At 42.3% G+C, this 15,800-nt stretch overlaps 1 protein-coding gene and 1 long non-coding RNA gene across 2 annotated transcripts in view; one reads left to right on the top strand and one right to left on the bottom strand.

Moving 5' to 3' along the window:
• Positions 1-15,800, bottom strand: part of LOC116670400 (uncharacterized) — a 40,287-nt gene that overhangs the window by 1,701 nt on the left and 22,786 nt on the right. The window contains exons 6-7 of the long non-coding RNA XR_004327010.1: positions 10,587-10,707; positions 2,698-2,763 (exon numbers count right to left, since the gene is read on the bottom strand). This is a non-coding gene — a long non-coding RNA (uncharacterized LOC116670400). The remainder of the gene's footprint in view (positions 1-2,697; positions 2,764-10,586; positions 10,708-15,800) is intronic.
• Positions 6,053-15,567, top strand: hivep2b (HIVEP zinc finger 2b). Its single transcript, XM_032500791.1, is given in 8 exon segments — positions 6,053-8,105; positions 8,108-9,394; positions 9,397-9,911; positions 10,670-10,827; positions 11,004-11,179; positions 11,626-11,724; positions 11,813-12,591; positions 12,934-15,567. Coding segments are annotated over 8 exon segments (5,490 nt in total). The 3' UTR covers positions 13,357-15,567.

Genomic DNA, 15,800 nt, shown 5'->3' with positions numbered 1-15,800 from the left:
TAATTTCTTAAAAGATAATTCTGTTGAGTATTTTCTTGATTCATCTTTTGCACCATTAAGTCAAAAATAGGAATTTCCAAAAGTCAAAAGGGGATATGTTCAAATTGTTTCTTTTGTGTGAATAAGACTCCTAAACTCAAAGATATTTAGTTTGATTTCATAGAAGACTAATCGATTCATTATTTATTTTCAGGTTTCATTTTTGGATTGGTCTAAAACCCCAAAATACAGTACTGAGTTGCTGCTAGTGATAGTTCTTAAGCCACTAACCCTTTCAGCTCTAGTGAAATACATATTGTAGGAGTTAAAACAGAGTGCATTGCATTCAATATCAATTTATCATATTCTAATATATACTGTACATGGGCTACATCTAAATAAATTATTTCAAATACTTTAATCCCAGAGATGATTTGAGTTTATGCTAATTTACACTTTATGTGGCTCTGTTTTAATTCCCATCTGCACAAGAATTATATTGTGTCACACTGTCCGATCACGTATGGACGCAGTGTGCGGCTAAAACTCGTTTTCTCCACTCATTTCCGCAGTCTTGGTGCTGTAATCTGTGTTGGTAATTATATATGTAGACAGGAACTGAGGAGAAAAACTGGCTACAGACGTTGGCATGGTTGCCATGGAAACACACAATCATGTCAAGATTATTTTCAGGTACTGCTGTGATAATGGCATAAAGTATGCCGCCGGTTTGAGAGAGCTGACGGATAAATGAAACCACGGTCAATTGATCAAAGGGACGTTTTGGCTGAATGAATGAATGATGCGTCAAGAGAGGAGTGGAGACGCAAAGGATTTAGGTTTTATATCATATTTACTGGCGTTTGTTCCACCTGCAGCGTTCAGTGTCCCCTGTAAGAGATATCTCAGTCGGCCATATGACAGCCACTACAGCCAGCAGGGAGGAAAACCTCATTCCTTCCATTCATAATCATTCCCTCCCTCTCTCTCTGTGTTGTCCCCTCTATCTCCCCCCTCCTCCCATCTGTTTTTACCACTAATATCATTAGAGGCCTGCTAGTAGTCAAGTGCCTGTGCGGCATTTAATCACATGCAGATTTGAGGCGGTCAGCAGAGGCGCGGTGTAGCTTTAGATGGTAGAAATGGCGAGCAGTGTGGAACATCCTGGGGGACAGACCATTATATTTATAGAGATGGGCGACTTGACCTTCACTGCACATTGAGTATCAGCCATTTTAGTGCCACTCCTCTAGATACTGAATACAGCCTAATGGATCTCAGCTGCAGTGCAGCGCAGTTAGTTAGCTTCAACTTCATCTCCGGCTTGTTAGAAGCTAATAATAGCTCTCTGCAATTCCATACTGTGGACGAACTCTGTCAATACACAGTCTCTCTGCATTCACTACTTTTTTGGCACACAGCGAGTTGCAGCTTTCTAAAGGAAATGCACTGTGAAATTACAGTTTTTGCCTTGCAGGAAAGAGAGGCTTGCCATTTGGGTAGGATTTAGAACTCCGAGGTGAAGTTCATATATGTTGTAACATAAGCCTTTGTTCTGCTGTGTAAGCTTTGTGTTGAGAAAGACCTTTGTTAAATGTGCCTTCGCCGAAGGACTCCTATTCATAGAGGCACCCAGTTGTTCTCACCCAATGGTACAGAGTGAAACTGAGGAGGATGGTCAAAGCGGGTGAAGTATTTATAGATGTGTAAATTATATTGTGTTGAAAGGCCAGAGATTTTAGACAAATTTCTGAGGCAGAGTAATCATAAATTCATTCAAACCAGAGGAAATACTCGGTTTGTTTTATTACAGAGCAGCTTCTAAACAAATTACGATAGAAATAGATTTTGGCAGGCATCCAACCATCACTTAAAATTTAAATTCAAGTCAAACTCAGTGGGTTGTCAAGTGTTCTACCTGTGGCTGGTCCAAGTGCTGCTCGGGAAGACTATTTTAATTCATAGCAGTCTATAGCAGTGCAATCTAAAATCACATGCTGTTTCACATTAAAAATCTTAATCTGCAAAGTAACTACACCAGTCAAATACATGTGGTGGAGTAAAAACTACAACATTTCCCTCTGAAATGTTGTGAAGCGAAGCTAAACGTACAAGGTAATACAAAAGGAAATACAAGTACATAAAAATGTTACTAATAACAGTATTTATGTAAATTTAATTAGAGGAACAGGGGTGGTAAAAGTCCTCATATCCTCAATTTAAAGTAAAAATACTCATTAAAATGCTCACACATTGTTGCATAACTGCATTACTCAGCTAGTTTGCTGACTTTAATGATGCTTTCCTACTTCTTGTAGAACTGTTAAGCTACATTTTAGCATTTGCCACCCAAATGTTAGTGTTCAGCAAAAGTTACATCTTGCTTCAATATATAAGCAGCAATCTAAAGTGGATCTTTTTTAAACTACTTAATAAGGTACACCGTCGGGTGGTTCAATCTTTAACAATTTATCATATTTCGTGAGCTAATTATACAGTTTGTACAATATAAAATATCTGAAAAGTAACTGTTGGTTAAGATTTATAAATAAGTGGAGTCAAAGTTATGTTTCTTTCCAAAATGCAGTGGAGTACAAAGTAACACAATATGAAAGAGTCAAACAAAGTACAAATACCTTTTAAATTGTACTTTATCACAGTATTTGCATACATGTACCAAGTTTTTTTCCAAATCTGTTGCCTCTCAGGTCATTTTACCTTTGATTGCTGTCCACAGAAATGTGTGAATTAACTTATTGATCCAAAAGCATCAGGGGCTTCGTACTGTATATATAAAAAAAAATTACATAAGTAGATGTAAAATGTATTTAGTAAAATAAAACAAAATAAACACCGTAACAATTTCACTGAAATGCCATGTCAATTAGTCTTACTTTTAAATAAAAACAACTGCATTTACTTAAGGGGTTTTCAGTTGTAAATAAAAGTATAACTAAACAATAAAATAATAATAAATTCAATAGTGAGTGGCTATGGGCTTATAAAAATAGAACCATTACAGCATGACATTTTTGGTAGTCATGTAACGAGGAAGTGAGAAGAAGTTAATGTAGAGGCTGTAATGGCACCATGTCAAACTGAACTCATACATCTGATTCACAGGATGAGGTTTGCAGCTGCACATAATCTGCAGTATTGTCCTAGTTTTTTTGCAGTGTTAATGACACCCTCATCACGACTCTCTCCATTCACAAAGCGAATCCTGTCATGACGGGAGAGAACTGGCTCTGAACAGACTGTGGGTGTCTCAGGATTTGGAAAACATGTATAATTTTTGCAGCATCCTCACAGTCAGCCACATGCTGTCTTTTCATTGAGTTCCTCTCCATATGCAGACTGAATAGAATCAAGCTGTAGGAAATGTATATTCAGAGCGGCTGCACTATGTGATTAGTGTCTTTCCAAGTGCTTGTCACATTTGCATTTCTCCTCTGCTTATATTCACACACTCTGTCCAACTGAATTATATAGATCATAATGTGTGTACCTGAATGACATTTGTGTCTTCATTTAGATCATACAATATCAGGCTAAAATTTATGATTGAATCTGGGGATGAATGGACTCCAGCTATCCAAGAAAGGTGATGTTTAGCTCTTTGCATTAGGATATCTGACTCCCCACTTTGTGTGTAGTGTGAGGCAGCTGCCGCTCTGCTTTGAAACAGTGAGAGAGAGGAGAGAGCGCGAGAGAGAAAGAGGAAAAGCGTCCTTAAACGTGGGCTGTTGTGTAATCCCTCCCAGGGCCCCTTTGCTATTTTTGTGCCTGGGTCTGCACGTCACGGTTGGGTATTTTCTCTGGTGACTAGCTTGCATCAATAGATCTTCTAATGTACACCCAGTCAGCCAGCAGCTTCATGACTGATGGGACTTTACCTTGCTAATTTATTTCATTACTGTTACCCAGACATGAGGAGAATGCAGAAACGGACTATGCAGCATGAGGAATGTCACATATGACTGTCGATATGGGACAGGGGACTATTCAAATGTCAGGTTTGTATGAGGATTATATTTGATATCTGAATGTCAGCTGCTGTATGAGCCGAGGCTTTTTTCCCCATCAGACCGTGTGCTTCATGTCATTCTGATCACAGTAAGAGATGTTGATTGATTCTGCATGCTATGCTGCTGTTAATGACAGTACCACAGAGGGTTTTACCATCCAGCTTCTCAGAAGCCGGTCATCTTATGATATTTATGGATTTGTTGTCAGCGTGAGGCTTCATGTCCGTTCCCTTTAATGGCCAACTTAGCCTCTAATGATGTAATGCAGCGGCATAACGGTGCTCTCCATAGCCAGCATTTGTATGCTCATTGTCCTCTCTTGTGTGTGGAAAGCAGTAGGGATGTGCCCCTCGAATGTCTGCTATTCATACAAATCTCTCCGTGAAGTCATTTCTCAGTCCATGCAGACATACTGTACCACAATCAGCCCACAATTGTCCTGAAACACACCTACTGCCACCCACCTGCCTCCTGTTGTTGCACGTCATTGCTGCTGTGTCATATATTTTCGTATAGGTTTAGTGCTTGTTGCCGGGAGCAAGATAAATTTGCAGTGAAAGGTCTGCTGATACAGTTTTTATACAAAACAAAAGTTGGAATCTGCTGAGAGATTTCTTGATGAGACTCTAAATATGTCAGCTGCGTTCCCTCTCTGTTGCGCTTAGTTCAAAGGTATGCATTGTTTCTGAGGGTCTTATCTGGCTGTCACTCTGCACCCATATTCCCCTTCCCTACCCTCAGAGCTCACCGAGGATGGAAAACTAAGCAATGAGGTCAGACCGACCTTGAAGTGGAGCTCCCTACCAGGCCTCTAAATATTGTTACCCCAAGGCACCTCTGTAAACCTGCCTGCTGAAACATAGATTGTTACAATTTGAGGCAGCCCTCGCCAGCCATCATTATCTTTTTTCTATCCTGCTCTGGAATAGAAGAAGCCCTCAATTCTGTCCGAAAGCAGAGCCACTGAACCATAAACAGCCAAAACAGGCAATGGGGCATTTGCAAAAATAAAACACACACACACACACACGCACGCACACGCAACGCACACGCACGCGCGCACACACACACACACACACACACACAAGTGGACATTATTATCCTTACAACTGCTTTCAAACATCTCTTGGCATCTTGAGAGTCACCTTGGATTCCTATCCTCTGGTTAATGCCTGAGGAGTGTGTGGTGCGCTAACAAAGAAAGAGAGTGAGTGAGTGAGCGAGAAAGAAAGACAGAGTGAGAGTCGGTGGATGTCCTAATTAAGGGGAACTCAGAGGGTTTGAACCAGATAATCTTACATAACCTCGTTAGGGAGGACACAGCATTTGATACTGAGAAGATGAAATGACGTGCCCTCGGAGACCCATCCATCCCTATGGTATGACATGTAAGTGTAGCCGCGAAAGCAATTCACTTTATCCGGCAGGAATGATGAGGTTTCTTGTTGGAGTCCGGCGTGTTTATGTACACGACCGTTAGTGGTCCTGTGCAGTTAAGTGTGCAGACGATGGCACTAGTGACAGGGTTTGAATCCTACAAGGGACAAGGAGCCTGAGCATGTTATGATGTGATCTTGGCATTGGGTTAAAGAGTTATGTACAACATTTTGGTGTTTTATGTACAGTAGATGTCCGATCAAAAGGAGTTTAGGTAGACACATCATCACACGTATGCTACAGTTAAAGCATGTGCCTTAAATACCTACACACGTTCACAGGGGCTTCTGCCAAGCTTGCGGTACCTAGGTTTTTAAAAGCTGGTAATATAAATTGTATGTTCAGATTTTTTATTAGAAGGATTTCTGGGAAACAGCCACGAATAGAACTCACTCTGAAGTAGTGGATTTGAACTCTAACCGAGTAATCTAACTTGATAACCATCAGCTCTTAGTTTAGGTTATTGTCATACATTTGTCTAATTGTAATTTCTGTCTGATTTCTTTCAGGTGACCCTTCCCCACAATCAATTCACATTTATGTCAATATCACTACAGTCACATAACAGATAGTGTCCTTGAAAATTGATCCCAAAGAAAGTTGGATTCATGGAGTCACTTGAAACTACTGCAGGGGTGAAAAGCTCTGCTGAGGGTCAGGACATAAATGTTGTTGCACAGAAAAAATGCACCTCAGAAGCAGCACAGACTAGGATGAGTCCATCAGTCGAATTGGAAACCAAGGGGTGGCACAAACAACTGAAAGAAGGTCAGAGCAGAGACACGTGTGGTTTCAAAGAAATGTCTGACTCAGGGAAATCACTGCAATTAGAAGATCAGCACTCCCAAGCCCAGTCCACAAGCCATCAAGACTATGAGGTGTCTTCATATCCACCACAGTCCACAAAACAGTTTCCCCGTGGCAGACAGAAAGTCTCTTCACAGTCCCCAGGACCTGCATCTCACAGGAAGCCCACCAGTTCACCTGAAGTCCAACAACAGTGTTCCCATTCAGGGATGGATCAGCTGTCAGAGGATATATGTAAGGTGGAGCAGAAACCACAAAAGCCTGGGAAGTATGTTTGTGATTACTGTGGGAGGGCATGTGCCAAACCCAGCGTGCTTAAGAAACATATTCGCTCACACACCGGGGAACGGCCCTATCCATGTGTCCCCTGCGGATTCTCCTTCAAAACCAAGAGTAATTTATACAAACACAGAAAGTCCCATGCTCACTCAGTCAAAGCTGGAACAGTGCCACTATCAGAACTTGGGTCTTACAATGCCAACACTGACCATGGGTCTTTTGAAGGGGAAGGCGAGTTATTCTCTGATGCTGAGCAAAGCACGGACACGGACGAGGACACTCTTAACGACCCGCTGCTGCTGTTAGACTCTTCAGTGGAGGGCTCAGATAACACTGCTGTAAAAGTACTAAATCTCATTGCTCAGAAAAAGGGAGCCACGTCGATGTCAGCTCAGGATGGTTCCTCCCAGCACCAAGAAATGAGTACGCCTCCCGCCTCTGCCGAGGCTAGCCGTGCAATTCAATCTTGCACAATCAAACAGAGGCTTGCACTTCGGCTGTCTGAAAAAAGAAGCAGCGACTCTGACAACAATCTGTCCCTCCCAAGTCAGTCTAGCAAAGGCAGCACGGACTCCGGATACTTCTCGCGCTCCGAAAGTACCGAGCACCAGACTGGTCCTCCGAACACTAACGCAAAGTCCTATCAAGAAATTATGTTTGGAAAGTGCTACAGGCCAAGCCCTAAACAGACGGCAGCTTTTATGGCTTGTAGCACAGATTCAAGTGAATATACCGGGAGACACTCGGAGAAAGGTGTTTCTCGCGTTTTCACCCAAGAAAAAGACACCGTTGAGTCGATCAAAATAAACACAAAGTCATTCATGAGGGAAGAGGTAAATGAACCACTGTTAGACACTGGCTCTGATGTGGGGACTCTGATAAGAAGCAACTCAATGCCAACATCCTCCGTAGTGTGTCTAACTATGCCTCAAGCCCTTAGAGGCAGCCACTCTTTTGATGAGAGAACAAGCACTGGGGGCATGAGGAGACTAAGGCGCCAAGCTGCTTTCGAGGTCTCTGCACATGATAGCCACGCAGACGCAGACAGCCACGGAAAGATTAGCGAGAGTGGCATTTCAACCTCAGGATTGGAAATGGAAAATTACCACTCAATGGCATCTAGTATGAGCCATCAGAGACACGCAATGGAACTGGCAACACGGAAGCGTCGGAAAGAGAAGAGGGAAGAGGAAGATTCGTCAGTTCAATATGAAGGCCTTCATGAACAGTGTGAAGAAATGCTTGATTCAAGTAAGGACTTTGATTTAAAACAAGCTGCAGTGGGCCTTATGGCATTAGGAAAAGGACATTCAAGTTTGTTAATGCAGATGGACAGGTGTGACATGGAAATATCTGTGAGCTCTGAAATTTCTGGTCGGAAAACCTTAGGAAATGTAATTTCTGTTATCCAACACACAAACTCAATTAACAGGCCTCACTCTGAACAGTCAGAATCATACAAGTATCATGGGCAGAGACAGGATAGCAATTCTTCATTTCAAGCTATAGAGGCAAGTGAATCCTATGAGTTGGAAAGGAGTGATAGTAGTCTATTGTTTCAAATGGGGCCCAAACTTGTCGACAGCCCAACATACAAGTCCCAGAAATTAGGGTCACAGTAGAGCCTGACAGTCCAGAAAAAGCTCCAGAGGTGCAGGTGAAGGAGCCAGAGAAGCATGTGGAGGAGTTTCAGTGGCCTCAAAGGAGTGAAACTTTAGCACAATTCCCTCCAGAAAAGCTCCCTCCAAAGAAGAAAAGGCTACGCTTAGCGGATATCGAGCACTCCTCTGGTGAATCTAGTTTTGAGTCTGCCTGCACCAGTCTTTCCCGCAGCCCGAGCCAAGACAGCAACTTATCTTATAGCTCCACCTTCTCTGTTGACAGGGAGGAGAGTTTGAAGTCCGTCTCTCCAGCCAGGCAGGATGAATTTGGCAAACCACTGGAGCTCTTAGCAGTGCCAGGGAGTGGGCACTCCCTCTCTGTGCTCAACCAGCGTCAACAACATGAAATGAGACGCTCCTCCTCAGAGCAGGCACCGTGTAACTTGCACAAGGGGTTCCCAGAGGTACGCAGCATATCATTTGACTATGGCAGCCTTTCTCCTACATCCAAAGTTAGACACGTGGACATCAGCTCTGGCCACTCGGCTGTAAGGGAGAGAAGGAGGGGAAACTTGGTGCGACAGGAGTCATTGAATATGGACGCTGAGGTAATACAAGTCCCATCACAAGTGTTTCCGCAGTACCTCAGCAGCACTTCCCCCCCATTCACAGCAGTTGCTGTTCTGCCACAGGCTCTGCCAATATTCTCCACCGGGAATACATTTCCCCAGCTGTCACATCCGAGCCTTTTAGTTCCTGTAAGAATACAGACTTATGTGCCATCCTATGGCAGTATCACATACACTTCAGTATCACAGATTTTCGACAATCAGTATGACAGTATTAGCTTCACTACGTCCACTTCTCAGAATCAGACTTCACGTTTGTCTGGAAATCTTGATTCTCATAATGCATTAGCTTTTACCAGACCACCTTCGAAGCACACCCTCAATGTTGTAGCCCTTGATTTGTCATCAGCTAAGCTCAAGACAGGCATCCCTCTCTCTCTGACCTCCAGAACTATCTCAACCACTAACGCCTCCAGTGGTGGCACTAACAAACGGATGCTTTCCCCTGCTAGCAGCCTGGACCTTTTCATGGAGGTCAAGCAGCAAAAACGTGTGAAAGAGGAAAGAATGTTTGGGCAGATTGTAGAGGAGCTGGGTGCTGTGGAGTTGGGAAAATGTAATTTGAGCGAAGAGAAGGGGCACAGGTCAGAGATGCAGGGTGCATCCTTACCTCATGCTCAGGATGACTCACATAAAGGAAATTTATCACACTTCAACAAAAAGTGACAGAAGCCACAGACCACGAAGTTGAATCAGCAATGGAAAGTAGCTCACTGGAAACCAGCTCACCTCCCTACTCTATGTTATCAGTGAGCGGAGTGAAAGAAGTTGGCATGGAGAAACAAGTGCAGATGGATATGGGGGCACAGCTGATTCCCAGTAAATACACCCTGATCTCAGACACCGAGCATTCAAGACTGTTGTCTCAGTTTCCAAGTCTTCGCACGACGACAGGAGTGAGCTGGTGTTATCTCAACTACACCAAGCCGAGCTGCTCTCACAGCAACGCCCCTTTCTCCTCCGTGTATGCCACCTGGTGTGTGAGCTCCCACAACCCGAACCCTCTTGAGCTGAGTACTAATACTGCTCTGGCTTTACTGCAGTCCAAACAGAGGGGAGACAAGGTAATATACACCATGGCCGCCATGTGTCAGCCTGGCACAGGAAAACTGGTGTCATCCCTCATCCTGTGGAGGCAGACCATGGAACAGGTAAAAAAATCATCCCATCTCTGCAGTTTTTCTATACATACAGTATGTCTTAAATGCACCTTAAGAGCAAAGCCCCATTGATACCATATTGAAATAGTCTTGCCTAGTATCACTATTACTTAGTAAAGTAATATATTTAATAATAGTAATAGTAATAGTAATATATAGTAAATATTTACAATCAAGCAACACTGGGCAATTTTCTACATTGGTTGTCTATCATTTCAGCAAGAGAGAAGAGTTTTAAATGTTGAAAGTTTAAAATTACATTATTACCCAGAATTTGGCTAACTTCACACTTCAGATCTTTTGACAGAAGATTTGGTCACTATTGGCAAGTTTCTGGAAATCATTTGCCTGCTGCCAACTACAATGTCCTAAACTTTAATTCCTAACTTGCTCTGGATTTACCCATTGCAAAAAAATATGTCTCGGCAGTAAAAATACCAAACACTGAAATATTATATTAACGAAAATAACGTGTGTCTTGGCAATGGGATGCTTTTCAAATCAAACAAATCAGCAAATCAAGATCAGATATATTATTATGACATTAAAAGCATGCAAAGCATAGCTTTCCGAAAATAAAAAACATTAAAATTAACCAAATCTGGCAACAGCGGCACCATAGTTTATGTTTGCAAAACATGCTGTGTAACTCCATGTGTGACATACAATATTGGAAGGATCATGTTACGGTGTCGATACGGTGTCCACTTAAAATGGCTGTTAACAAAATGTTTGTTCATCTGATTCAGCTGCAGAGGAAACCGGAGCCCAAAGAGGTGGACATCACCTACGGGAAGAAGGTGAAAGACATCAGCTGCAGAGTGAAAACTGCCAAGGAGGAGTGGAAAGAGAGGGAGGCTTCCACCACCCAAACAGTGCCAACACGCATTAAGATCTTTGAGGGAGGGTCAGTCAATATATTAGTTATCAAAACATTTCCCAGTTATGCTGACAGCAAATGCAGCAGCTATATTAGGATGTTAATGCATACACTATCTGTCCGTCTAAGCTCTTTTTACCTTTTCAGGACTGTTTAATGTATGTATTCATTAGAAGACTGTGTCTTCCTTTGTATCTTTCCAGATACAAGTCCAATGAAGACTATGTGTATGTCAGAGGTCGAGGCCGGGGGAAATACATTTGTGAGGAGTGTGGCATTCGCTGTAAAAAGCCGAGCATGCTTAAAAAACACATCAGGACCCACACAGATGTGAGACCGTACATCTGCAGGGTCTGCAACTTTGCTTTTAAAACTAAAGGTGAGCATTCTTTAAGCTTATAGAATGAATTAATACTGACTTTTTAGGTGATACAAAAGAATCACTATTTATGTTTTTTTGTTTAAAACAAATGGAAGTCTATCAGTGGTTATTTCAAATTTGACAAATGTTTGAAAATCTGCAACAAAAAATAAAAACAATGTGTGCCCGTATCAGATTTTAAAGAAAACATTAGCAGCAGCAGTAAACACTCTAGTTCTTAGTGCTATATAGAGCCCCTATTGTGCAAATTCAGCAGTTGCACTCTCTCCTCATTTTCCTCTTCACTTTTTTCTGGAAGAATTTCCTGAGCTGGACTCTCTTAAAACTGTCAGTGTCCACTGGAAGTAGGAAAAAACTAATTTGTAGGGACATAGAATTAGAATAAATGCAGCTATTGCTTTAGTGCACAGTGGTAACTTACTATGTTTACTTTTTTTTTACAGGAAACCTGACTAAACACATGAAGTCAAAGGCACACATGAAGAAATGTCTTGAACTGGGAGTGTCAGTCTCCATGGATGACACAGAGATACAGGAGCATGGTAAGATACTGACATGTATTATATTCTTGCACATGTATGACTTATAGAGGAATAAATCCATCTAAACTGATTTGTTTATCTTTTAAAGTGGACAACAGCCAACAAGAGACCAAGGTAGTGGTCACAACCAAACACCAGTTCTCGGACGCGGACGACTCCGACGGCATGGACGAAGAAGTTGACGAAATTGACGAAGACGATGACGAGGACGATGAATACGAGGGGGACTCCACTCCAAAGCTGCGTTCGAGAAGCACAAGTCCTCAGCCGTGTGGAGTTACCTCTCTGACAGTCACAGCCACCGCTGCTATCCACAACTTTTCCCTCACCTCTCTGCCTGGCACCGATGTCCGCCAACAGTCCACTGGCAAGCGGACGGGTTCGGACCATCGCCCCGTCCTTGCAACAGACCAGAGGGAGAAGTCCATGGACGAAGACTCTCTAACTATGCTGTCTCCAGACCAAGCCAGCTTCCTATTTGACCCCTACTCCTCCTGCCTGCTCTCTCCTGGCTGGGAGTCTCCCATCAGGGAGCCATCCCCTTCACGTCTGCGTTACCCGTCCCCGAGGCGAGAGCTCTCCCCGCGAGGTCGATCCTCTCCCAGATGGGATACCTCCCCGCTGAGGCCTGGCTCGCCTGGCTTCACACCCATTCAGCACCTCTCCCCGGGCTTGATCGAACGACCCGTGTCTCCTGGAACAGAGCTGTCTGGAAAGCGAGAACCCTCAGTAAGAGGCCGGCAGAGAGTTGTGCTGAGGGCTGTTTCACCACGGAGAGGCTCGCACCAACACAAAGGCTGTGGTGATAAAACCAGACACCAGGCAAAGATGGAGATGGCTCATCAAGGAGCCTTTGATATGGAGATGGTATGTATCATTAACAGTCTGCACCCAATTCAACTACACCTCTAAAAAATAGGGTTGGATACACAAATGATGTTTCACTCGTTAACATTGCGAGATGGTCAAGGCCTTGGCAGAGGTCTGCACTCTCCGAAGCACTTCTTGTTGGTTTTGGTCATTTCATTGCATTTGTTGACACAAGCCTCATTGCTCATTCGTTGTGGTGAGCGCATGTGTTCTCCAAGTGCTGTATGAACGCTCTATTTCTCACATTTCTGCATTTTTGCTAACTGCAATATATTTTCACATGAGAAATGATCTTGGCGATGTTAAACTGCTCCTGACGCTGCCAATATGTCGTTTCAGGATCAAAGGAGAAGCTTGGCTTCCAGTCTGCCTGGTGCTGCCAGTTCCCATCACCAGAACATCCTCAGCCACCTCCCTCTTCACTCCCAGCAGCAGGCGCACAGTTTGCTCCCCGTGGTTCCTGTCGGAGGGCTCCAGATGTTACACTCCCCGCCTTCCTCCAGCACTGATGTCACCCCCTCCTCGGCTCCAAGCCCCCAAAGCAGTGAGGGCCAGCGTTGCAGCAGCAGGGAGGGATCTGTCCACGGGCCTGAGTCTGGAGGAGAGGACATCAGAGTCCAGAACCAGCTGTCCTCCCATCAGGCTGCTCAGGAGACAAGCCTTGACCCCGGGGGCGTCATGGACAGTAGACAGGAGGAGAATGTCCAGACCTGCTTGAAAGCCATTGAGTCGTTGAAGATTACCACAGAGGACCCTCACTGAAACCCCCCTATTTCTGTCTCCTTGATTTGATCCACGAACCCCCCCCCCCGCTACAGCTGCAACCTTGTCGTCCTCAGCCCTTTAGGCATATAACCTTTATCTTTATCCTATTAGAGGCAATATAATAACACTTTTTCTGGTCTTGCACATACTCCAGACAGCTCCTTTTAAATCTGAGTGGAGAGTCAAACCTTCACAGTGAAGAAGAAACCCATGTCAGACCCTGTCTGATGTGCTCTTCTCTTCAGAGACTTTTTTAAAAATGATTGGATGAGCAGCAGGAAGTCTTGCAAGGTGGAGAATCATTCTAGGGTGAAGGTGCAATATGGAAAGATATTATGCTAATTTGCCTTTGTTTGACATAGTAGTTTGCGTACAATTGCAAATAAATTATATTTATGGATTCTGTACAAATGTCCTTAACATATACTCCTTCTTAGATGCATACAAAAAGTGTATTTTACTGTATGTGTACTTTGAAAATAGACTGTTGTTTAATGTAACTATATCAAGGTGTGATGCAGTAGTGCAGTAAATAAAGACTATTTATAAGGGGAAAAGTATGTGTATTATGAAACAGTCTGACCAAATTTAAAGTAGACGCTTCTTGTGCAGTTTGGTGCTTCTAATCAAGCGGCAAGGGTCTGTGCCTTTATTTTGCTTTTCAAATTTTTTTTTTTATGGAGGAGGTTGTTGTTGAATAAGGAAACATGTCGAGGTACTCTTTATTCAGAAGTGTCGGTGCTGTCAAAGAGTTGGCTCAAAGAAAAGCTTTTTCTTTCTTGTTACATCAGTTCTACTGACAGACGGATGCAGCTTGATTTATGTGAAACAATCTTAAAAAATGTTTCTTATGTTGCATTTTTCTAAATGTTGTGGTTTTTATCTTGGTAAAAATGCATGGGATTTGCTATTGCACAAAAATAGAGGAAGTTAATATGTAATTATGAATACTGTAAGATGTATTTATATATTAGAACGTGAGCACTTATTGATACTGGTAAATATTTGACTACTATTTATATGGTATATCTGTACTTATGCAGCAGTGATGCAATTATGCAGTGAGCCACGCTGGCATTGCTTTGATCTCATGTATTTGCTTTGATTAAACAGCGTTTTTTCTCTCTCTTATACAGATGACCATAAGAACTTTATGAGTTTTGACAATGCACTTTCATCCTTTCATCTTTGATGTTTAACTGACGTGGTCAGTGAAAATAAGGGAGTAAAACATGTTGTGTTATCTTGTGGTTTTTGAAACATTCCAGTCGTTTTTTCACGTTTCTCATTTTGTGAAACATGTTGCACACAAATTCAAGGGGCTATGATGATCAGTCAATAGTATGTTTTCTTGCTTTCAAGTGTAACTGGATAAATCAATATCACTTACTGTAATACTAAAGTAATGATAACAGCGTGAGTTGGTTGACTATTGCTGTGCTTCAGCTCAAAAGTAATCATTCAAGAAATGCATTACTTCTTCTCTGTATATATACACGCGTGTATTTCTATGATTTAAACTATTTTTGCAGTGTTGAATTCTGAAAACTTTTTATGTGGATTGTTTATATCTCTGTAAGAGGGAAAAAGTCTGCAGTTGATGTAGTGGAGGTTTAATGAGGGCGAAAATAGCACAGTGTTGATTGCTAACACCATGTGTCTCATCTTTAAAAAAAAAGACATGTATTCATATCTTCAATATGTTATGTTACCAGTTTCAGAATGGATTTCAAAATCAGAAAACACTTGTTCACTCATGTTTACATAAAAAAGGTGCACTGCTTTAATTTTGTGTTTCCCGTTTCTGAAGATGTATGTAGCTTTGATTTCATGTAATTTATTTTGTCGTGATAAACAGTGCAGAATGCTCATAAAATGTGAAGGGAAAGTGAAGCCTTCTATTTGCTTTTGCAAACAGTATGTATTCAGATTGTTTTTATTGTGTATTCATATTAATTGAACTGCTTGGTGCCTCTCATGTCTATGAAATTCCCTGTAAAACACAGGACAAATCATTTTACCTCTCCGCTAAGATCTTTTGAAGAAGAAAAAAAACCTCAGTAGCCAATCTGTTGTTTAGCTATTTGCATCAAAACCGGTTAGTCAGGACGGAGTGCCTATTTTATGCTATGGGGACTTTATTGTTTGGTGCTCTACTTTTTCAGATTAAATTCAAAATTGTTTTAAAAGAATATACTTCTAACCCAAGGATGTGTGTTGCAGTTTATTTCTTTTTTTTAAGCCTAATAATTCAAAATGGCTTCCATACCTTTCCTACTGCATAAGTCATGCGTAAATTAGCGCAATGGAATCAGATGAAATCATTCACAGTTTATCTTGAGGCGGAGATCAAAAAAGTCTCTCCAGAGTGAAAAATTGGTGAGACTCCTACCAGTGACATCCTCTGGTGAAAAATGATTACTGCAGCCATAACACGGAAC

This window comes from Etheostoma spectabile, chromosome 20 (genome assembly GCF_008692095.1).
Source record: "Etheostoma spectabile isolate EspeVRDwgs_2016 chromosome 20, UIUC_Espe_1.0, whole genome shotgun sequence".
Taxonomy (NCBI): domain Eukaryota; kingdom Metazoa; phylum Chordata; class Actinopteri; order Perciformes; family Percidae; genus Etheostoma; species Etheostoma spectabile.
The sequence above is the reverse complement of the archived record's forward strand: the minus strand, read 5'-3'. Positions and strand labels throughout refer to the sequence as shown.